This window comes from Drosophila guanche, unplaced genomic scaffold (genome assembly GCF_900245975.1).
Source record: "Drosophila guanche unplaced genomic scaffold, DGUA_6, whole genome shotgun sequence".
NCBI classification, from domain to species: domain Eukaryota; kingdom Metazoa; phylum Arthropoda; class Insecta; order Diptera; family Drosophilidae; genus Drosophila; species Drosophila guanche.
In genome coordinates, this window is record NW_022995743.1 from 7486317 (window position 1) to 7507948 (window position 21632).

Genomic DNA, 21632 nt, shown 5'->3' on the forward strand with positions numbered 1-21632 from the left:
AACGGATACACTATAACACTTGTGGGCGAAATAGTGCTCGTAAAACCGAATTTTCAGGCTCGTAAATTACTAAGAAGCTCACACTCGTGCGAATACTAATTAGTAGACTGAGTCGCTCAACTAACTAACGAAAGAGGAAATTGCAATTATATTATAGACCAATTAAGAGCATAAACAAGGTACAAACTTTTGCCAAAGGTACACCATAATATCTTTTAATGAGTTGTGTGGCTGAGGGAAAAGAAAATACGGAAATATTGGCATATAAATCTTATGACTTGCGACTAGTCATGGTGCCTAACTAGCTGGGAATATCTACACATTGCAGTGACATTTTGTGCAAAGTAAAAAAGCTACTAGGATTATTCTTCGGCCCAAGCCATGACAGGAGCTCCGTTTACCCAATGCTCAATCACTCAGGCATCATTGGATGTGCATATTAAGTTGCACTTTTATATCACATGTCCCTGCCGCCCCATGAATATTTTTAGCATTAACCGCTCGCTCCTCCTGAGTGTAGGCATAAAACCAAGTGCTCTGTAGACTCTGTAGATAAACTTTTTACATTGGCCTGTTGCTGACGGACCACGGCTAAGCGAAATTCATTTCACTTGACTTGTTTTCGTGTGCGAGGGTTTCGATATGGACTCGTATCCAGCAGCGTTATCCCTTTATGGCGCTGGCTTTAGAGCAGGGCGCGGCACGCATACGTTGAGAGACATGTAATATCGGCAAGGCCTTTAGCACTGTCCCATGTCCCTGTCCCTGCCCCTGTCCCTGTCCCTGTCCCTGTCCCTGTCCATGGCAGTGGCACAACACAACGCACAACTAACTGCTATTGATGGCAATATGTTGATGGCAATGGCATTTTTCAAGTGCAGCGCAGACAAGGTCACTGAAGGCCGCTCGCAGCTCGATATTCCAGCCAAAACAAGAGCTGGGTAAACACAGCTGTGCCAGCTGGAGAGCTCCCTGTACTTTGCCGCCCCCCTATGCCAAGCCGCCCACGAAATCCACTTTTTGTCAAACTATAGCCCACTATTCACTCTGCTGTTTCATGCAAGTTTCCCACATAAAACACAAACACAACTAGAGATGTTATCGAAACAAACCAGAACAAAAAATAATATAAAATAGATTTTGAATAAAGTTTCCCAGTCAAAAACTTTTTTCTGCAGACTTTTCGATGCGAATACGTGGAAATGCTCTAAGGGCCAAGAGACCGGACAAAATGCTATAATGGAAAAGCAACAATATAATATTATTCTCATTAGGTAATCCTCAGGGAAAAATCATAGAATTTAAAGCCGGAAATTGTCCATATGGTTGTTTTATAATTAACTACAAACTGCTCTTTTTGATTTTTTTCTCGTAAGATTTTAATCAAAAGCTCTTTAATGTACAAAAAAACACGTTAATTTAAGTTACTAAATGCTTGCAGTTACAAAAACAACTTTGATTTAATTACAAAAAGCCCCCCGCCCTAGCTGGAAAATCAAGGAGATATTGCAAGGGTCTCACCCTTAAACCGCTTGTCTGCATTAGTGAGAATAATGCATTTCCATCCGAACTGAAAGCACGAGTAGAATGGCATTCTCTAGAGATTCCAGAGTCCTGACATTTTGGCAAATTCTCAGCTAACCTTTTGTTGATTATTTTTGCCAGCTTTCCGCTAAGCGCTCTGGAAATTTGCATTGGGAATGAGGTGGAGCAACAAGTTATTCGGTTATTGCCAGGCAATTAAATTCGCAATCCAAATTCGACAATTTCAAAAAAAATAATTGCAAAACAGGTGCAACATCTGCATAACTATTTCTATCACAATTTAAACTTAATATCAACGGCAATGAGAGGGCAAATTATGGCTTATTATTGTTCAGTTTTTTATTCAATATCAATGGGTGGCGCAATGGGAGATAGATTTTGTACAAGTTGTCATGGCACTGGGCAGAGTCCTTTTAATAGTTGACCACAAATGTGTTGGGATCAATTACGGTGGCCACCTCCCACGGGTGGACGATTGAGCGTCCTGGAATACGATTGTAGGCAGCTGCAAGGATGGATGACAGTCAGTTTTACATGTGTACTAAAGGGATGAGGCATGAATGTGTGCGCCCACTCACCAATTATCTTCTGGATGGCTGTCTGTGCATCCAACAGCTGTGTGGCAGGTGCTGGCGCGGCGCTGGCAAGGATCAGGCAGACGGCGGCAAATGCCAGGACAACCATCACGAATTTCGACATATTTGCGGATTTTGGCTTGTGCTTCGGGGTTTAGGCTTGGGACTAAGCTTGATGATGCTCTTTCTTGTGGGTTTGCTGGGAGTCTAATTGGTTCTGCAAGAGGCGCCGCAGCTATTTATACTCGAGACAAGAACGGGATGGAACGGTTTGGTATGGGATCAATGAAAGCCTCTCCGCCTATAAATGGTGAGGGAGAGAGGCCAATACACATACACATGTAGATTAAAAGAGAGAAAGAATGGGAGATGCGCAGCTGTTTATGAATTTAATTTCTTGTTTTGGTTTTGGTGTCGGTCTAACCGAATAATTTGAGTGGCGTCTGAATATCTGACACTAGTATACTTAATCTGAGGAATGTCCGCACTGGAAGCGGGCCAAACGAGTTTCGCAAAAGAATAAACGATTCTGGATGCTCGGACTGGGGAATTCTAACAGCCACTAACAACACAGGAACACCACTCGAACGAAAATAACTAATATTAGCTACCAATTGGCCTGTGAAGTAGCTCTGACCGGGTGGCGCTCACTCCCAGTGTTCAAATCCTTTGCAGGCACTTAATATTTGCAGCATGAACTCAGCTTCCAACTTCCCCGAGTGAACATTTCCATGTACATATGCTTAACTTAGTTGCCCAGACACTAATTGAGTGTAATATTACCCGACATTTACTAAGCATTTCACTAGTCGCTACCCTCTGAAAGTTGTGCCAAAAAATGTTCCTATGTTGAAGACATTGAAGCTGCTTTGCATACGATTTGTTTTGTTTTGCGATTATCGTCGGCGACAGTTCATTGTACGACTGCCCTGTTCTACAGACATTCTGGGCATTTCCCAAAAGTGTCACCATACCAGCACAATGTCGGTCCAGATGAAAGAGGAATGTTGATTATTTGTCGGCTTGTGTTTCACTGATTTATAAACAAACCGGTTGGCTTAATTTGTCGCAACGGTCAGGGGCCAAAAGAAAGTAAAATTTGTATGGTATTCGATTCGATTTAATTCTGTTCTCTGTTTATTCTGTTCTACTCGTTCCATAAATTACGTCAGCTGGAGAATTTCTCTCGTTGCTGCAAAATTGAATTTGAGCAAAAACATATGCAAATATGTGGGGACCCTTTTGGGAGCATGGCAAACAGCTGCTTTGCTAAATATGTGCAAAATATAATTGGACAAGTGTTTCATGTCCTTTCAATCAATAGTACTCATATCAATTCGTACTCTTGTAATGCGTGTAAAAGTTGTGACTCATTTACACATTTGACGTCAGACGTCAGACGGCAGAGAGCAGAAGCAGATCGTAGTACTTACACTTCCTTCCAAGTGCCGTACCTGGGGAAGACCTAACCCAAGGATTGCGAATGCCAACGGACGACTCCTGCCTGGCTTCCATTTCCCGTCTTCTGGCTGCAAATTGGGTTTGAGAGGGGGCAGACACATGGCAATCGTTTTGGCGGAAATAACAATCATGTGTGTGCTTGTGTGGGTGGGTAATGAGGCCAGCGTTAAGCTTCTTATCGGCTATCTTTATGGGCCTGTCATTTTCCCCCCAATAATTGTAATCTATGACCCCCGTGCTGTGTGCTTTTCCAGCCTCAAGCTAGACAGCCAGCGATTTCATATTAATAATGAACCCCCCTCATGGGAGACGCTCTGCACTTTTTGTTATTTTTTCTTCCTATTTTGTATATATATTTTTTTTTTATCAGCGCTGCTACTCGTTGAATTTAGGGCCGTGTGCAAATTTGTTACACTCATAGATGTAGGATACGCTACGGTATTTATGTATATAAATTAGCTTTGGGCTTTAAAGATCAAACACACAAAAAAGAGAGGGAGAGAGAAAAGAAATTGAAACAAATGAAGACACTTTGGGGGCGGCAGCTAAGTGGCAGCTAAGCATAAACATGTTACCCCAGGGTTTTTTAAATTATATGACTATAAATTATTATTTGCTGCCTCAGCTTAGTGCACACACACACACACACACACATACACACACCTAGCCGTACAAATGTAAGTATTTGCAGTGCACCAAGGAGAAAAGGGAAACGCATGTCATATGGGGTGTCTGACAGCCAGTCTGCAAGTGTCTTGTTTGGTTTTCTTAGCTGGGAAAGCCCCGGCAAACCTTCTTCAACGCACTTTTATTTACTTTGTCATTTAGTCTCCCTTCACGCTGCGAATGCTTAATGTGCGTCAAAAGGCTGACGAAAGAGTCGTGAGCATCCGCATAAGAATATGATTAATGTCTCATTAATTAGCATAAACATTACCATCAGCATATACTCGTAATTCCCACAGATAAAGAAGTCCTCGGGGCTACTCATCTTAATATTCTAGCTTGAATTTCCCACCCACAACGAGTAAGTGGATGATATGAGTGAGAACATGTGACACCACAGTGTCAGTGGAAGCGCCTTAATGATAATGAGGCTTAATTAAAAGCTTCGTTAAAGCGCTATTAGTATTAATAATTCTAATTTAGATTGTGCGCCTCCAGCTGTGGGTGCATAAAACAAATCAATAATATAAATACAAGAGTGGGGCAGTGGAAACTTTCAAGCTGCCACACTCTAATCTCGCCCAAGGGCATGCTTCATCATCATGTTTTGTGGGGCATTTTGATTTGTTCTCTTGGGGCAGTACACATCCACACCCAAAACACCCACAACAACGGCCACGTGTCGCATCGGCGGGTGTCTGTAAATTAGATTTAATACCTTGCTTCCAGCGTTCATCGATTCGATTTGATGGATCAGACGTCGGCTGCCCGTCAACTGGTAAATCATATTATGGGGCAACTAATTTCCATTGCACGTAGATGCCTTCCAACTTCCAGTTGCCATGGTGGATGCGGCAGGCACAAACTTCTGTACAGTCAGTAACACAATATCAAAGCCGCTAAGTCGAACATAATCCTTCACAAAATTCATGGGCGGCACACAAAAACTTCGGCCAGCAGAAAGATTATATTTTGCGCAAGGTTATGGACAGGGGCCGAATACTGAGAGCTTAAGTTTGATGCGTGTGGTCTCCGACGTGGACAACCAATGCACTCTCCTGTTTTAAATCTTTGATCAGTTCTTAAATTCACCAATTTTGTTTCAGTGGAAAGTCCTAAGTTGAAGAATTATATATGCAGATACTTTAACGAGTAAGAAGCAGTCCTCTCAGTTGGATTAGACTTGAGCAACATCATCATCCACTCCTGAGGACTTTTGTCTCCAGTGGCATGTGTGGGTGCAAAAAAGCGTCTCTGGTAAAGCCGTTCAACTGGCAGCATATGCTGCACGTTTGTCTTTGGGATAGCGGCAATTGTTCATAATTAATCATGTCCCGACAGCAGACGCCGCTGGGGAGTGGCATGCACATGTCAGTTGACATGGCCGTGCTTTCTTTATGTTTATCAGTTTCTCAGTAATTTTCTCAACGTAACGCTTTATTTACCTTGTTACTTATAAGCCAAGCCGCCATAGCTACACCCCAATGTTGTGCCTTTTGATTCATAAGCGGTTTGGTTATTTCAATCGTCAGCAGTCTGCCAGCCTGCCCACAGTTGCAATGGCAACCATGACTAAATCAAAGAGCATCAAGGATTCCGTGACGAGATGAGGATGTTTATTTCAAGTAGGCAAGGTGCCTCTGCACGTTCCTCAGCGATATAATTGTTGACGTAAATCAGGCACAAGAGGAAAATAAGTGAGAAGAAGGACACAAACACATACTGACAGGACCTGTTAGCGTTAAAGCCGAAACGCCCGCTGCACCCCAATCAGGAGTATGGTGCCAGCCAGGAATATTAGGCAACATAAAGTCAACATTTCTCTCTCTTGGCGACCGCAGCACAAATTGAAATAAATATTCAACTCAGTGGCCGTCCAAACAGGGTGGAATATAACTCAATGTGATGGGGGCGGGTGCGGTCGGGGCGGTCCCATTATTGAAATATGTTTCAGTTAAAGTCTGTCCGGGAAATTGATTCGAATGGAAATATTTGCATTTGAGCATTGTAAAAGCCATTTGAGGGTCTTAACATTTGGCAATCTTAAAAGCCATACTAAGTGCCAACCAAAACACCTTTTTTCTCTCCGCTCTGCCCTCTCCATTGGCCCGGTTGGTGGGGAATTCGTGCAGAACCAGTGGATTCTGGATGGGTTTTGTTGCTTTTATGGGCAAAGTGCGCGGAAACACATTTCTCAAATTAATGTCCAAAACATCAAAAAAAAAAACCTCAAAAAAGTAAAGCGCAAAACAACAAGAAACATTATGCAAATCACGTTTATCTTTTGTTTTCCTGCGCATCCTGCATCTACGTGTTGAAAAGTCAAGGGGCCACGGTTTTGTTTCAAGACAAGATGAGGAATTTTTGTTGTGGGTTGGTGGCCTTGGGTGGGTGTAGGTGCTTTATTATGCTTTTTTCCGGTTTATAGCCAACACACGCGCCAAAATTAAATTTACAGAGAAAATTAAATTTAAAAGTTACTTCCTCCGGTAGGTAGAAAATTATGTTTATTACACTAAATTGCCCTGACATCGTAAATATTCAAGTCACACCGAAAAGTTTCCTTAATTTATTCCACCGAAACAAAATTCACACCATTGTCAATTATTCACTTTCAAATATTTCCTCCCTGCCGCGCAGCTCTTGCGATAGCTTCAGTCGATAGTGTGTGTCGATAATATCGATGGCCGCACAGCCTTTTGCTGTGTATACATTTTCAATATGGCCGCGAGAAAAAATGTGTACATTGCGCCAATATGTACAACAGCCAATACTAGTCATTCATGTGGAGAATTTATTGATAAATCTGATAAAACTATAGGTTTAGCGATGAGACTCCTAACTAGCTATAAATGTCAAATAGAACATTAAAATAGAGGAATATGATTTAATATTACGGTATATTTTTAAAAAGAGAAGGTATATTTTGGTATATTTCTGAGGGTTGGGCGGTATAATCCCGCGGTCACACTGCCGACGGCATATTGTGTACTGAAAAATTTTCGTGAAAAAATTGTTATTAAACAATTCAAAGAAACAAATAACGCAAAAAAATACGAAGAGACACTAACGAAGTGCGCGGTGAAAAATCTGCAAACAGCAAAAGCAAGAAAAAGTTCGACAAAGACCGCCGGTAGTCCGCGCCAAAAAAAAGGCAAAAAGCACCGGGGTGCACGCACAAAAAAAAAAAACCCGCAGAAATGGAGGCCGACATTGCGCCTGTGGTTGCTGCTAATGGCACTGAGGAGACCAGTACGCAGAGTGTAGCGCCGACGATGTACCAGGAGCTACACCCACGCACCGAGCAGCAACAGAATAAACCGATAGAAGCATCCTCAGCAACAGTGGTGGGCGAGATTATAGATTACCTGCAAGAGGTAATAGTACAATCAAAAGTGGCTCCCCACACAACGGCTCTTTCACATCACAATGTTCCATTTTAGGGAGACGACGGTACAGCCGGCCATGCAACAGTAACTGAGGAGACAGGTGCAACAGCAAGAGAGGAGGAAAGTGCAACAGCAACAGAGGGGGAAGGTGCAAAAGCAGTTGCAGCTAATGCTGTTGCTGCTGCTGAGCCCGAGCCAATGGGGGAGGCAGAATTTTTAGACGATGAAATGCCCGATGTGGATGTGCACAAACTCATTGAAGAAGTTGACAACGCCAACAAATCGCCTGCAAAGCCGAGCATCGATACGGCATCAGAAAATCCCGTGGCAGGTGACGTCGATGCGGAGGTAGATACTGCTGCCAAAGCCAAATCTTTGGGCGTCGATGCTGAAGAAGAAGAGACGGATATTGCCGGTGATGGTGGTGCTGATGGTGCTGCCGCTGAAGACAATTTTGAGACAGCCTCCGAGGAGGAGGCCGAACTAATCCTCGGTGACGAGCCCATCGAACTGGCCGAAGGCACTGAGCCTGTAGCCGCTGTCAGGGAGCGCAAGAAGGAGGAGGAAGTGGACGAGAATCAGTGCCGCGTGTGCACCACCAAGGAGGGTCTAGTCAGTCTCTTTAAGAAGACAGTCGACGCCACACCAGCCGACATGCTGGTGGACCTCTGTCCCAACTTGTCCATTGCTGTCAAGGACTTTATGCCGCAGTTCATTTGTGGCACGTGCCTGAACAGTCTCACCATTGCCATACAGTTCCGGAAGCAGCTGGAGACCACGGAGAGAGATCTACGCAAGCGGCTGTCTCGCGGCAAGAACAAGGTGCGTCGCCCCCGTGGGTATGTGGTCATTGATGCGCCCGTTTCCGACTCGGCCAGCGATGACGATGAGGACGACGATGTGGAGTTCAAGGTGTCGGATGTGGCGGGCTCCACCAGTGCGGAGAGTGACTCGGCCGACTCGGACATCAGCGAGAAACGCAAACGTCCGCTGGGACGCGGCCGTGGACGCAAGAAGGCCACGAAGCGTGGCAGTGAGGACAACGAAGAGGAATCTGGTAGTGCACCGAAGAGGAAGGGCCATAGCTCTCCTTCGATGTCCAGCGGTCCCTTTGAGTGCAATCAATGCGACCTGACCTTCTCGCGCAAACAGTCGTACGTGCTGCACCGCAAGTCGCACGATCCCCGCCGCGTGTTCACCTGCGAAATCTGCGAGAAGACTTTCAAAGTGCAATGGGCCTACAAGACGCACATGGAACGGCACGCCCTGGAGCGTGCTCACTTCCGTTGCGAACTCTGCACACAGGTCTTCAAGCTGCGGGCCGAACTGAAGCGCCATATGGCCGTGCGTCACGATGAGCACGGCTTTATCTACGAATGCAAGCGCTGCCAGCGCACTTTCCTCACACAGCAGCGCCTGCAGCGCCATCAGAGCACCAGCTGCCTGCGCCATGGCCACGAGGAGCACAGCAGTTATCACAACAAGCGCAGATCCACGGATGGCCAGCCCCAAGGCAGGGACCTCTTCAAGTCTGTGGCGCCCCTGACCACCACCTACTGGAGCGACAGCTTCTCGGACTAAACTAAACTCAAACCTCGTTGTGCAGCGGGCAGAGCTCGAGCTTGGAAATTTCCGACATGTGCGATGATTTGTGTGTTTTTGTTTCCATCAAACGATTTTTAGTTTATCCTAGATTTAAGTTGAAATTAGTGCAAGCAAATACAACTGCAAATGTGTGTAATGAATGAATTTATTGTACTGTACTGACTTAGCTTGAAATGTTTCTTGAAATTTCTCTGATCCTAAGCTGCCATTTATAACTAGAAATTGCAATGGAAAAGCATTTCCTTCTAAATGACTCAGCCAAATGAGAACTCTGGTAGGTTTATAGGGCATTAAAGAGGATTATTAGTTGAAGCATTATGTATGATGTAATGTCAGTCGACTGAGTGCCAGACTGTGCAGCAAAATTGCAGCATTTATTGGCATTTTGAGCTTACTTCAGAGTCAGCCTCAGTCTCAGCTTCAGCTTCAATTGCAGTGCGACATAAACATAATTAAGCTGCAGTTCATGTTTATAATGTGGCTCTGCTTGGCACTAACAATGCATTTAACTGCTGGGACTACAACCATCCCAACCCAGCACACCCTCTGCTGATGCTGCTGTTGCTCTGCTCTGATTCACTCTTGAGAGTTGCTGCTGCCACGGGCAAGTGGCAAGTGGGTAAACAGAAAACTTTACTGCAGCCATTTAGATAATAAGTTTGTCCCAAGAACTGTGGAGTTTGTGGCAAAAGTTGCAGTTGCTGTTGGAGGTGGAGGACTGGTTCAACACATGTATTTATTTTCAACGATTATGTACAAAATTATGGTGGAAGGGACGGAAAGGGACTACGAAATCGTGCAAAAACTAATGCCAAGTAAAACTGTGAGGATATGTGCTGCTGTTCATGCTGCTGCTGGTGCCGTCTCCGCTGTTGCTCCTCACTGACGTCTCTCTCTCTCGTCTGTGCGGCTCCTTGCTTGCTTCCCTCATCTCTTTGGCTCATTAGAAGTGATGATAGGAGTGCAGGGAGTGTATGGAGTGGTAGCTGGGCAGGTGGTACGACACCGGGTGATGGGCAATGAGCGGAGCATGGGAAATGTGCGAGATGAGCGGTGCATGTGATATTAATGGTGCATGGTGCACCACAGTCGGTGCGGCGACGTAATGCGCGGATGTCACCAATGGGGCGTGGTAGCCCAGACCGAGTGACAGGCCACGCTTGGCCTTGACGGAGCCAAGCTCCTCTTGCTGCTGCTGCTGCTCTTCGGCCAGAGGAGCGGGTGCGGGTGCGGCCAGAATGCAGCTGGCGCTGGCTATTAGCAAAAGCCACTGCGTTTTTCCATGGTTTTCCAAGAATTTTCCATTAGCGCGTAATGAGCGAGCGAGCACCAACAAATACAAAAAAGCAAAGGAGGTTGGTTGGCCGGGGGAGGTAAAGCGTGTTTTAAAATTGCAATTTTCGCATATTTTTCAATAACATTTTGAGCGATGTATTTTCCAGAAAATGAATAGAATTACTTACAGCGAAGTTCATGATTGATGGACTGAACTCGAACGGGGCACACGGACACTGGACAATGGAGCACTGGGGGGCGACTGATTCGACGTAGTTCGCTTCAACTAACATCGCTGGCAGTCAGAACTGATGTATTTATACGATTTGTGCGTTGAAACTCACTCAAAACTAAACCAAATGCGCTCATTAGACCAAAAAATGCGAGTTTTTGGGCCTCAAAATTCAAACTTTGACGAGAAAAATACACATACTGAGATATCCACATGCCCCCACATGGAACCAAAAAAGGCACAAACAAGTTGCAGCAGCAGCAACAATCTATGCCACAACAAACAGTGTGTGTGTGTGTGTGTGTGTCAATGAGTGCGTATCTGTATCCGACAGAACGAAAGACTGTTGACTGTCTAACAGCATCAGAGCATAAGCAGTTTTTTTGTTTATTTATTTACTATAATTCAGTAAATTATTTGGAGTAACGCACATGCTCAAGTCACTCAGTCACGAGTGTGGCTTGGCCATAAATTGACTGCAGCTTTAATAGTTAATCGATAGTAAGTTCTTCTCGGTAAATGCATCAATTAAATGCGAATCAAAAAGCAAACGGGCCATCAGTTAATTGCATTCAATCCTCTTATGTAATTATCCCAGCTTCTGACTGCCTGCCAGTTTCTCTTGTGCCAAAGGCTGATATTTGAATAACAATGCGTCCCTCAATGCCCCTCTCCAACAACCCAACCAGCATGGAGCATTCACTTATCTTTGCTAATTGGAATTGGGGCTGCCAAATGGCAGCTGACTACTAGCCATCCATCGGACGATGATATCCATACGAGCACGAGTATCTCCGTGCACTTATTAACAGCCAACAGCCAACAGCGTTTAAGTGATAGTTCTGGCCTTTAAGTGCCCTGGCAATGCGTGTACTGCCTTTTATGCCTTTTTAATGGTCAACAAGTGCAGATAGAGGCCCCATGCGGGAGTAACTTGAATGGATGGATGCCGCTTTGCCAGTAAATTGCTGACATAAAAAAACATCCACACTTCATACACACCACACATGAGGGACATGGGGGAGCGGCGCTCGGCGTTAATTAAATGCACACGGAAATACTGTAAAAACCAAAACAAGCACAAAAACAAAAAACAGCAACAGCCTGGAAGCTCATCTTTGGTGTTTAACTACAGTTTGTCTGTTGATGGCGCCATTCTGTTTTGCTTTCGCTTACTATCTCTCTCTCTCTCTCTCTCTTCCTGTGTGTAGGTGTGTGTGTGTGTGTGTGACACCTGTTTGTGGATATCTATGCAATTAGCTAGATGTGCACAGAGACCTCACCAGGCAAGAACATCATGAAAAACCCTCTAATGAAAGGCGACCGAAAACGGCTACCGTACGCATACGTAGTCTCAGAGAAGCCCATGGTAGGACTCTGTAGCTTTAAGGGAATCAGGAACAGGACCTTTTCGTAGAACAAAGTAATAAGGGTGCTCGTTAGACTGTGATGGGGGGAAATTAATCTCGAGCAGCACTCCCATACAATCGCAATATAAAGCGCACAGGGAGGGCTTCTTTGAAGCTGCAACAAATTGAATTGGCTGCTCGCTCGCTGACCTGACCTCACCGTCCTTCTGTTTGATGGCCAATTCATTTTGATGGAATGTCCAATCGTAAAGCATAATTACTCGCCACAGTTGTGGTCGCAAAATGTTTGACAAAATCGAATGGCCAATCCATCAGCATCAAAAACGCTGACAGGCAACAAATGGACAGTCCCAGCTGGCCCAACTGGAGCAACCACTGAGCCACCAGAGCTAAGTCAAAAATTATGCATACCCGATGAGGCAATGCTGTCTGTCGACTGGCACCAGGGGGAGTGGGGAGTGGTCGTAGATTGCGAAACTGGCCACGAACAGGATTCAGATTCTGAATCAGATTCCAAATTCGATTTTGTGGCCCATTAGCCAAATGCAACACCTTCGACGATGTGTGGACATGTTGACTTTGATTTGCACCACTCACATGGCCGAGTGTCATATGCTAAGCGCGTTCAAGTGAGTGCCAGTCACACACGTACTGGTAAATGTTGGTTGCTGGTATTGCCAATTAATTTCTTAGCTACGCCCAGGCAGCAATAAGGCATTTGCAATACAAACAATCGTACTCGTACTCGTGCCATTAATTATGTTGCAGTTGCCGCTGCAGTTGTAATCTATTACCTGGTCAAATAGGAAGGGCCAGGCAGGATACTCCTATACTCATTTCTCGTTGCGTAGCTTTTGCCAAACACGCAACCAAAATGCAGTTGTTGTCGTTACGGAGGCATTGCGGGTGCTGCGATGTGTTGTATTTATTCGCTGTTGGGTTTTGGAGGGGATCTCTTGGTCAGGCAGGCAGTTTTGGGCTTTTGTTTGTTCAATTTGCTTGCCCGTGCAATGTCAATTTGCCTGCATTTTGACTAATTGGGTAGCCAACAGGAATGGCAATGATTTAACTGGAATAATAAAGCACATGAAATGGTTGTTTTCAGCATGAATAACCACAAGTTTGATGCCATAGATGACAGCGGCAGCACAATGCAGATAACAAGCAACATGCTGCAGTCGCAGTCGAATCTGCAGCAGGCGTTGCCCTTCAATTCCACCATACTGAGGGACTTTAAGATAACCGACAGCGAGATTGCGGACTTTGTCAAGCTGATGCACGAGTTCCAGCGGAACAACCAATCCTTGCTTCACGACGAATGCTCGGGCTACTGCCAGGGTGAAATCTATAACTGGCTGAAGGCCTACAACAGCATTCATGGCTATGTCTCGCTAATGGTAAGTAACCCCATGCCCAGACCCATCCGCAACTCCAAGCAACAAAAAACAAGACTAATGATCAACCCATAGAAACAATGGTAAATGGTAAAGGGTTCTAGGCTTGGCCTTATCGCCATGGAAATCCACGAAATGGAACGCGGTAAACTGTCCCACCGACCCACCCATCCATCCGTCAGCTGCTGATGAATCTTTTCGGCTCCAACACCTTTGAACTTTTGGCTCGTTATTGTGCTGCTCGGATGAATAAGAGTAATACGTTTTGCCACAATTCACAAATCATTGCCATTAAGTCAGGTAGTCAGTCAGTCATGTAAGTCTATGAGCCTTTGGTTTCCTCTGTGGGTCTGTCTCCCTTTCCTTTTTGAATGGAACGTGAATTACATTTTGTTGTGGCTTGTTTGTTTGTTGATAAATGCAGCAAATATACAAATAGTTACCTAAAAGCAATTTATTCATTGTGTGGCAAGAATTAGCACACACAAACACACACATTTGCCTACATATTTCATAGGAAAAACCTCAAAAACATAAACTTTTTAATGAGTTTACCTGCAGTTTTAATTAGCTCTGCGAAATGAAATTGTGGCAAGATTTAATAAGCCAACAAAATCAGACAACTGAAAATAATTTTGCAACAGTTTTTTTTATAATTTTGTATTGGAACATTCAAGCGGAAACTTAAGGCAACATTTCGTACATAACGTGAATAATATGAATAAAACATTTCCACTTTGATGGAGCGTTGAGTGGGGACTCTGTCCGAGTGTCATTTAAAGCTTGGCAGTATGTGGACTGGTGATTGTGGTTTGCTCTGCTCACTCATCCTTATAAATGATTCCACCCTTCTTGTTGTTTGTTTTTTGTTTTCCCACACACACATTAAGATTTGCATTTTCGGCACAATAGCAAACATCTTGAACATAATGGTATTGACCCGTAAGGAAATGGCCAAGGCGCCCATCAACAACATACTGAAATGGTTAGCTGTGGCAGATATGTTTGTGATGCTGGAATATATACCCTACACATCGTATCAGTACATCTACATGGAGCCGGGTAAGTGGGGTAGTTGGAGGGCCACCTCCCTCCCACCTGCTTCTGTCTTAATTCGATTTTGTTCTGCAGGTGAAAAGGATCTGAGCTATGGCTGGGCTGTTTTCCTTCTGGTGCATATGCATTTCACTCAGATTTTGCACACAATTTCCATAGGCCTTACCGTAACATTGGCCGTGTGGCGCTATGTGGCTATCAGGTGAGTGGACGTACCTCCATTGTGATTAGTCCAGAAGCATGCGAAACTCGACCTTTTGGCTATTATCATTCATTTGGGATAAAGTCAGCCGTAGCAGCAGCAGCAGCAGCCTCATCCATCTCCTCTAACCTGAACCCACATCGATACATATCTGGTTTTAGTAGACATCATAGACATTTCCCAAACTGTCTTATTTGATTAACATGGCAGCAATATGTCCGGTTTCTGTTCTTCTTCCCCCGTCTTTCGTTTTATAGCCAAATGTTACCATCTATCTTCCACAGACATCCAAATGGGAGCTGTGCCAATTTTCTGCTCGCACATTCCAGAGAGGCCATCCTATTTCCGTTCATCATCTCGCCGATACTCTGTCTGCCCACGTACTTTGTGTTTCAGGTGCGCGAGACGCACGACGTGGACACTGTCGATCACGAGGCGCTCTATCATACGTACTTTGATGCGGATTCGGTACTCTACAGGTTCAATTTCTGGATACATTCGGTGATCATTAAGCTGCTGCCGTGCATTGCCCTCACCGTCATCAGTGTGGTTCTCATGAATGTCCTGTGCGAGGCATCACGTCGCCGCCTCATGCTGAAGGACTACGCCAATGCCAACAAGTACGCCGTACAGCTATGCCTCAACGATACCAAGTCCAGGAGGTGCGTACAACATGGTTGCTTTTACAAAGCTCCGTCTAAAATGTATTCTCTGTTAAGGCCACCGCGTTGCGATCGGCGCAACGATCGGACGACTCTCCTTTTGGTGGGCGTGCTGGTACTCTTTCTGGTCACCGAGTTTCCGCAGGGTTTGCTGGGGCTCTTGTCTGGGATGATGGACAAGTGCTTCTTTGCCCACTGCTACCCGCCCTTTGGCGAGCTAATGGATCTCCTGGCCCTAATCAATGCTGCAGTGGGTTTTGTCCTCTATGGCCTGATGTCGAAGCAGTTCCGCACCACCTTCCGTTCGCTGTTCTTCAAGCAACACTTTGGCAGCACAGAGATGACCCGCCTGACACGCGTCACCACCACCTGCGTCTAAGGAGGAGCAGCTGTCAGGTCCGCCTGGATATGTGTGGCATCTCAAAGATGCCCCTGAAAGGTGTCTCTAAACTATAAACTTTCTAAAAGTGGTCTTAGCTGTGTTATACGCTGGAAATTGATCGGTTAATTGATTGACTCGCGCAACATGTGATTTGGCTGTTGGCTGTTTGAAGCAAGTGCCATTTCCCTTACCATTTGGCTGCTGATAAAAGTTATTGGATTATTGGACTTAAGATTAAATATTAAACATTAAAGGAATGCATAAGTAGCCTATCCATATTTGATGTTTCAGAATGTTATGGATGTCGTTGCATTTAGGCTAAGCTGATTAAATGTAAATGTACTTAAGAGATCTAATCAACATCTGTGTGTGGATATGTAACTATAGCTGTGACCAAAGCTGAAGCCGCATGCCAGTCGGGGACAAGAGACTCGAAGAGCCCACGCGTTTACATTGCCCCCGTCTCTGGCATGTGGCATTAGGTTTATTCCATCTATCGATCTATTTATTCGCTTCAGACTTGCGGTTACAATTTACTCTCTAATATTAAGTACACACACACACACACACACACATACACCTAATCGATGCATTTTACGAGTGTCGAACTATTTCTATTTAACTGTAAGCACGTTCAAATAAATGTTTGATGTGAGTTAAGCATCTTTGATGTCAATAAGTATTGAATTTTCTCTTTCATTCGGGATGATGATGACAGTCGCTTGGGGCTTGGGGTCCTTAATCGATTTCCGCCTCAGTTCTGGCTGACAACGGCATTCACCTCCAGGGGCAGCTCATCTGCTGCCGCTCCCACAGCAGTCTCCTCCGAGTCAGCGGCATCGAGTTGCAGCATTCCATTAACATGATTCGAAATACGCAGCAGGGACTTGAGTTTCGTGGCCTGGAACTTGTACTGTGCGAGAAAGCGAGAATGTTAAAGCGTATAAAGAGCGATTCCTTTGTACTGGTGGAATTTAGGTTTGCTGCAGCCAATTGCTATTGCGTCACAACTTACTTCCGTGGGAAGCATTAGGTCCTGGGCCTGGCTTAGAAATCGATTGTACTGCTCCGCGGCCAAAGTCAGGCGTCCGGTTTCGTAGCAGAAGAGGGCAAAGTTCAGGAATACCAAAGGATTACGTGCGGCACTCTGCGGCTGCCCAGTGGCCATGTTGCTGGACCGTTCAAGGGCCACAAAAGCGTTATCCACATCGTCCAGTTTGCGCAGACAGACTGTGGAGGGGAATTGCGAATGGATATGGGTGGAGATCATCTTTGCTGGGTGTCCTACTTACGGCCCAACAGCATGTAGCACTCGGCATTGTCCTTGCGCAAGTTTATAGCTGCGGCCAGCGTGTGAAAAGCGCTGGCATATTGTTCCGCTGCGTCCGAGAAGGAAAGAACAGATGCCCTGCTTTTCAATTACAAACTCAACAGGAAGGGGGCATGGCAAGGGCAACAAACAATGTGGGGGTGGATGGTCCCTAGTTAGAATTTTGGTTGAATGTATGAAAATGCCCCCTGCTGCATACAGCGAGGCTGCCTCAAGTGTTCCACAGCACAGTTATTGTTGCCATTGTCCGGCTTTGGCCTAGACTAGCTTCGTATTAATTAGTACTCAGTTCCCAGTGGCACGGGTTTGTCCTGATCCTACGACAACAAAGGCCAAAACTCTGTTGATTTGTGAAACAATGGAATTGTGCTCGAATTTCGTATCGTTTTGCCTGAGCATATTCCCTGCAAGAATACATTTTTCAATTGTACGAAATACGACTAACGGGGTTCATGGAATCGAATGCAAGGACAACTTGTTAAGCCTACTTTTAAATGAACTTAGTGCCATGGGCCAGATACCACAGAGAGAGAGATCTATTATAATCATAGCCCACAATGAATTTTCATTGGACAAACAAAGAGGCCAAGCCCCGACAACTCACAGGCTATGTAGATGAGACTCAAGTTGTAGAGAGCATTGTAATTGAGCGGCGATAGCCAAACGGATTTGCGCAGCGATGAAACGGCCTGGAATGTACATAGATTAATATGCAAAATTCAATCAGAATGAAGTGTTATTCGGATGCTACTGCCACTCCTACCGCAATGAATTTTTGCTTCTTGAAGAAGCACAAACCAATGTTGTTCCAGAGTTCGGCAATTTCCGGCTCAGCGTTTGCGATTTGGCTGTACTTGCCCAGGGCGCCATCGACATCGTTGCGGGACTGTCAAAAGGAATTTGAATTAAGTGGGTGGAGATGGAGTTGGAGCTGCCTGCCTACCACAAGTGTGTGGGCTTTACCTGAAGTATGGCGCCGAAGGCCAGCAGGCCCTTGGGCGAGCATTTCCGTTCAATGTTGACGACTTCCGCCAAGCGATCGTAGGCCTTTTGGGTCTCATTGATTTTTAAATACAAAACGCTGATTTCAATCAACACCTCGGCATTCTCCGGCGTCAAACTGAAATCAAATGGTGGATAAGAAATTACAGCAAATGTCATTAGCAGCGTAAACGGATGCGGTTACGGATACGGGATACGCACTGCAAACAGTTCTCGAGCACATCGATGGCTTGCTGGTATTGCTTGTCCTTGCGATAGAGCTCTGCTAGCCGGACGTGGCTCTCCAGCTTCTTGCCCGTTTGTACGGCCAGCTCGAAATATGCACGAGCCTCGTCCTGCTGTTTCTTGGCCAGCTCCTGTTGGGTCTGTGTGGTCGCCGCACGGTACAGCAGCTCGCCCAGATAGTGATAGATTTCGTGGTCTTTGCGGGGACTGCGCTGCTCGGCCTCGCGGAACACGTCGAGAGCTTGGCTAAAGCGACCCATCACGTACCTTGGGTGGAGGAAGTGGATGGAGTATGAGTGGACAACAGATTAGTGCGCTTGGTGTGGGATAATTGACTTACAGCGTCCGTCCGATTTCCTTGTACGTCTCGATGTTCTGCGGATTGAGCTCCAGGGACCTTTGCAGGTGTCGCAGCGCCTCGATGTGGTTCCCCTCTTCGCGGTCAATTAGGCCCTGGCAATGGCGATTGTCGGGGGCAATCGATTAGAAAAAATACTCTGCATTAGCGCCTCAACTTACCAGGACAAAGTACAGATACTCGGCATTCAGATGACGATTCAGCTCACGTCCGATGAGACGGCGACAGCGGCCAAACTCGTGCCTCGTAAAGTAAATGTGGAGCAGCCAATCAATGTTTGCATCGCTTGGCATTGTGGGAGCTGTTCCCCCAAGCAAAGCATACATAAATTTATATTTTTGTATAGCGAATAAAAGGAAGGAACCAACCTGGACGCACCACCTCCAAGCTAGGCAATTCGATGATTCTGCCGTTGCAATTGATCTGCTCCGAGCCGGCTTCGTACATGGATATCTCTTTTTCCTTGTTTTATTAGATTTGCTTTTCGAACGGAAAAGTTTTCGGGCAGCGACAATTCGAGTTTTTTGTTATGACTGTGGCTAGTGGCTGGGCGTTGCCATGGCGACTGGATAGTTGTTGGGGGGTTCTCGTCCGATTGCCTTTGGATTGCCAATGTCGACCCACTAGCAAAAGAAATTAACTTGTTAACTGGATTTATGCACGCTGGCCAAGAAACGGACAGTCCGCCAAACACGGGCCTGTGTTTAATTAGCGTTGACGGAAATGTCGAATGAGTTTTGGAAACCAATCGATGTGCAATAAAAACAAACTATAAATGCACTGGGCTAGGTAAATAATTGTCCCCCACTCTTCGGTGTCGTCAACAAGTTTCCATGCACCACGCGGCGGTGTGTCGTGTCAGAAGGCAGCCCAGGTTTTTTGTTGTCCAAGATTCCGACTCAGACACCGCCTGATATACCAATTTAATTTACACCGACAAAAGTGGCAAAGCCACTTGCGTTCTTCTTGCGTTCGATTTGATTCCTTTTGCGTTTGCCAGTATCCGTGTTAAACATGTGATCGTGATCCACATTTCAATTGCTTACCTGGCCATAAGCAGCACAAATTTAAAATCAATTAATGCACCAAATATCGTACAAGATCACCAAGAATAGCTTGATGACGGCGAATATATCAAAGCGTTTCCAAAGCGCTGAATTAATGCAACAAATAACATTTAACAAAATAAGAATACATTGCAAAACAGACGCGCAGCAAAATGGATTCCCAAGCAAAAGAGGGAGAGCAAAACATCTACACTTCTACTTCTTTCTTCCTCTCTTTGTCCGTTTGCTGAAATGCGCTTCTCTTCTCCTCTCTTCCAACACTTTGAAATTTAAAGTCACTCATCAAACACACAAACGTACGTGAAAGAGGGAGAAGAAGGAGAGCGTGGAATGTTCTAGAAACCAAGCGACCTACGGCATTACAATTTTTCGGTAGGACAAAGCACGCGGTTTTAAGTTAGCTCCGCGTTCGCGTCGAAAAAATCGGGAAAAGGATGGAAAATCCTACGGGAAAATTGTCGCGAATTCAATGAAGTGCATCGTAGCAAGCAGTAAAGTGGTGCAATGAAAATGGCAAGAAAAAGTTCCTGATCCAGAAAGGCGGCAGGCGGCGGCAAAATGGCATACCAAAGGCAGATCGGTAGAGCAAAAAAGTGGCAATAAGTGAAAGTGAAAAGTGTATTGTACACAATGTGATCTCTGGCAAAGTGTGTTCTTGTGGTGTTTGTGTGCAAACAAATTCAGAGGTGTTTCTCTGTGCCACTCCAATACTCAGGGAGAATCGAAGGAATGAGCAATAAGAAAGGAGCTAGTGGCCAGTGGCAGGCGGAAAAATGGCAAATACAAAAGGCAAAGCGGCAAAGGCAAAATAAGGAAATAAGTGAAAGTGAAGTGTTAAAAGTGTATTGTTGATGCATATGAATGAGTGAACATGTGCAAAAAAAAAATAAATTGCGGCAAAATTTGTCCCCGTCACTGTCCAATATCCAACGTGAATAAGAGGAGAAAAGCAATAAGAAAGGAGCGAGTGTTAAGTGCCAGTGCGATTCGTATTCGTTTCGTAATTTCGAAAATCGTCGCTCGGTTTCGCAGTCTCACGGACCCGTCGTCATGTCGTGTTTGAGAGAGAGAGAGGAGAAGAGATTTTTGCTGGCTAAAAAGCTTAAGGGTAAGAGATCAGCAACCTTTACTATTTGTAATATTATATATTATTATTATAATCACCAGGAGGTGTTGGGTGGAGACCCCAGCTGGGGCTTGGTATTGTCCAAGTACCCGGCTCTGAAACCGCCTAATAACACAATTTAATTCACACCGATAAAAGTGGAAAATTGTTATTTCAAGCGTTCCACTCGATTCCTTTAGCGGTTGCCAGTATCAGTGTTACACATCAGATCGTGTTGCACATTTCAATTGCTTACCTTGCTGCCAACTAATGCACCAAATATCGTAAAAGATTCATGATATCATCTCGGCGCTTATGTTTTAATTTAAATTATTCCATTTTTCGCGGTAGGCCTAGGGATGATGCTAAAATGTTCACTTGCGCAATAAAATATATCGATATATATTTCGATTCATGTATTTTCTGCAGCGAACGAACCGGAACTATTTTACTGCACGCTTGATTCAAATTAAACGTGCAATTTTTCGCTTAACAGCCCTTTATTCTGGTGTCCTTTGATTGTGGTTCGAATTTTTGTAAATTTGAGCAACAACATTATATGTATTTATTTTATAACTCAAGTCACTTCATTTGAACTTCGCGCCTACAAAGAAATCGATGTTTTAGAGATGACAAAAATACTTATCGAAGGTTTCCTCAAAACAATACATTGTAAAATACATATTGTAAATGTAAAATTTAAGTGTCGCCATCTGTATTTTTGTGACTGA

The 21632-nt window shown here is 44.9% G+C and overlaps 5 protein-coding genes across 7 annotated transcripts in view; 2 read left to right on the plus strand and 3 right to left on the minus strand.

Annotated features, from left to right (window-relative positions):
• LOC117583143 (sex peptide receptor) overlaps window positions 1–16193 on the plus strand; it is a 57146-nt gene extending 40953 nt beyond the window's left edge. For 2 of the 3 annotated variants that reach the window (XM_034271336.1, XM_034271345.1), the window contains exons 2-5: window positions 13224–13515; window positions 14403–14574; window positions 14644–14770; window positions 15055–16193. In XM_034271336.1, coding sequence (XP_034127227.1) covers window positions 13224–13515; window positions 14403–14574; window positions 14644–14770; window positions 15055–15811 — 1348 coding nt within the window. In that variant the 3' untranslated portion in view covers window positions 15812–16193. The remainder of the gene's footprint in view (window positions 1–13223; window positions 13516–14402; window positions 14575–14643; window positions 14771–15054) is intronic. The other variant, XM_034271353.1, reaches the window with a different exon arrangement.
• On the minus strand, window positions 1891–6619 carry LOC117583211. The gene is made up of 4 exons (XM_034271430.1): window positions 6610–6619; window positions 2521–2533; window positions 2124–2252; window positions 1891–2050 (listed from the first exon to the last, which is right to left on the minus strand). Exons 3-4 carry the CDS (start codon window positions 2242–2244, stop codon window positions 1959–1961), a joined length of 213 nt encoding a protein of 70 aa, XP_034127321.1. The 5' UTR covers window positions 2245–2252; window positions 2521–2533; window positions 6610–6619; the 3' UTR covers window positions 1891–1958.
• Window positions 7206–9385, plus strand: LOC117583099 (uncharacterized zinc finger protein CG2678). The gene is made up of 2 exons (XM_034271282.1): window positions 7206–7624; window positions 7691–9385. The coding sequence occupies exons 1-2, from the start codon at window positions 7448–7450 to the stop codon at window positions 9215–9217; spliced, it is 1704 nt and encodes a 567-aa protein (XP_034127173.1). The 5' UTR covers window positions 7206–7447; the 3' UTR covers window positions 9218–9385.
• Window positions 9989–11016, minus strand: LOC117583181. The gene is made up of 2 exons (XM_034271385.1): window positions 10705–11016; window positions 9989–10511 (listed from the first exon to the last, which is right to left on the minus strand). The coding sequence occupies exons 1-2, from the start codon at window positions 10807–10809 to the stop codon at window positions 10185–10187; spliced, it is 432 nt and encodes a 143-aa protein (XP_034127276.1). The 5' UTR covers window positions 10810–11016; the 3' UTR covers window positions 9989–10184.
• Window positions 16194–16474: 281 nt separating the features above from the next.
• LOC117583121 (Bardet-Biedl syndrome 4 protein homolog) lies at window positions 16475–19305 on the minus strand. The gene is made up of 10 exons (XM_034271315.1): window positions 19098–19305; window positions 18891–19030; window positions 18712–18824; window positions 18348–18638; window positions 18108–18264; window positions 17908–18030; window positions 17749–17833; window positions 17107–17193; window positions 16830–17044; window positions 16475–16727 (listed from the first exon to the last, which is right to left on the minus strand). The coding sequence occupies exons 1-10, from the start codon at window positions 19174–19176 to the stop codon at window positions 16569–16571; spliced, it is 1449 nt and encodes a 482-aa protein (XP_034127206.1). The 5' UTR covers window positions 19177–19305; the 3' UTR covers window positions 16475–16568.
• Between the last annotated feature and the right edge of the window lie 2327 nt (window positions 19306–21632).

Coding starts and splice junctions, on each gene's coding strand:
- LOC117583099 (XM_034271282.1), top strand. CDS start 7,448: ATGGAGGCCGACATTGCGCCTGTGGTTGCTGCTAATGGCACTGAGGAG. Junction 7,625..7,690: donor TTATAGATTACCTGCAAGAG/GTAATAGTACAA, acceptor GTTCCATTTTAG/GGAGACGACGGTACAGCCGG.
- LOC117583181 (XM_034271385.1), bottom strand. CDS start 10,809: ATGTTAGTTGAAGCGAACTACGTCGAATCAGTCGCCCCCCAGTGCTCC. Junction 10,512..10,704: donor CATCAATCATGAACTTCGCT/GTAAGTAATTCT, acceptor GGAAAAACGCAG/TGGCTTTTGCTAATAGCCAG.
- LOC117583211 (XM_034271430.1), bottom strand. CDS start 2,244: ATGTCGAAATTCGTGATGGTTGTCCTGGCATTTGCCGCCGTCTGCCTG. Junction 2,051..2,123: donor AGCCATCCAGAAGATAATTG/GTGAGTGGGCGC, acceptor CCATCCTTGCAG/CTGCCTACAATCGTATTCCA.
- LOC117583121 (XM_034271315.1), bottom strand. CDS start 19,176: ATGTACGAAGCCGGCTCGGAGCAGATCAATTGCAACGGCAGAATCATC. Junction 18,031..18,107: donor CCTTCGGCGCCATACTTCAG/GTAAAGCCCACA, acceptor TCCTTTTGACAG/TCCCGCAACGATGTCGATGG. Junction 17,834..17,907: donor AGAAGCAAAAATTCATTGCG/GTAGGAGTGGCA, acceptor TGTACATTCCAG/GCCGTTTCATCGCTGCGCAA.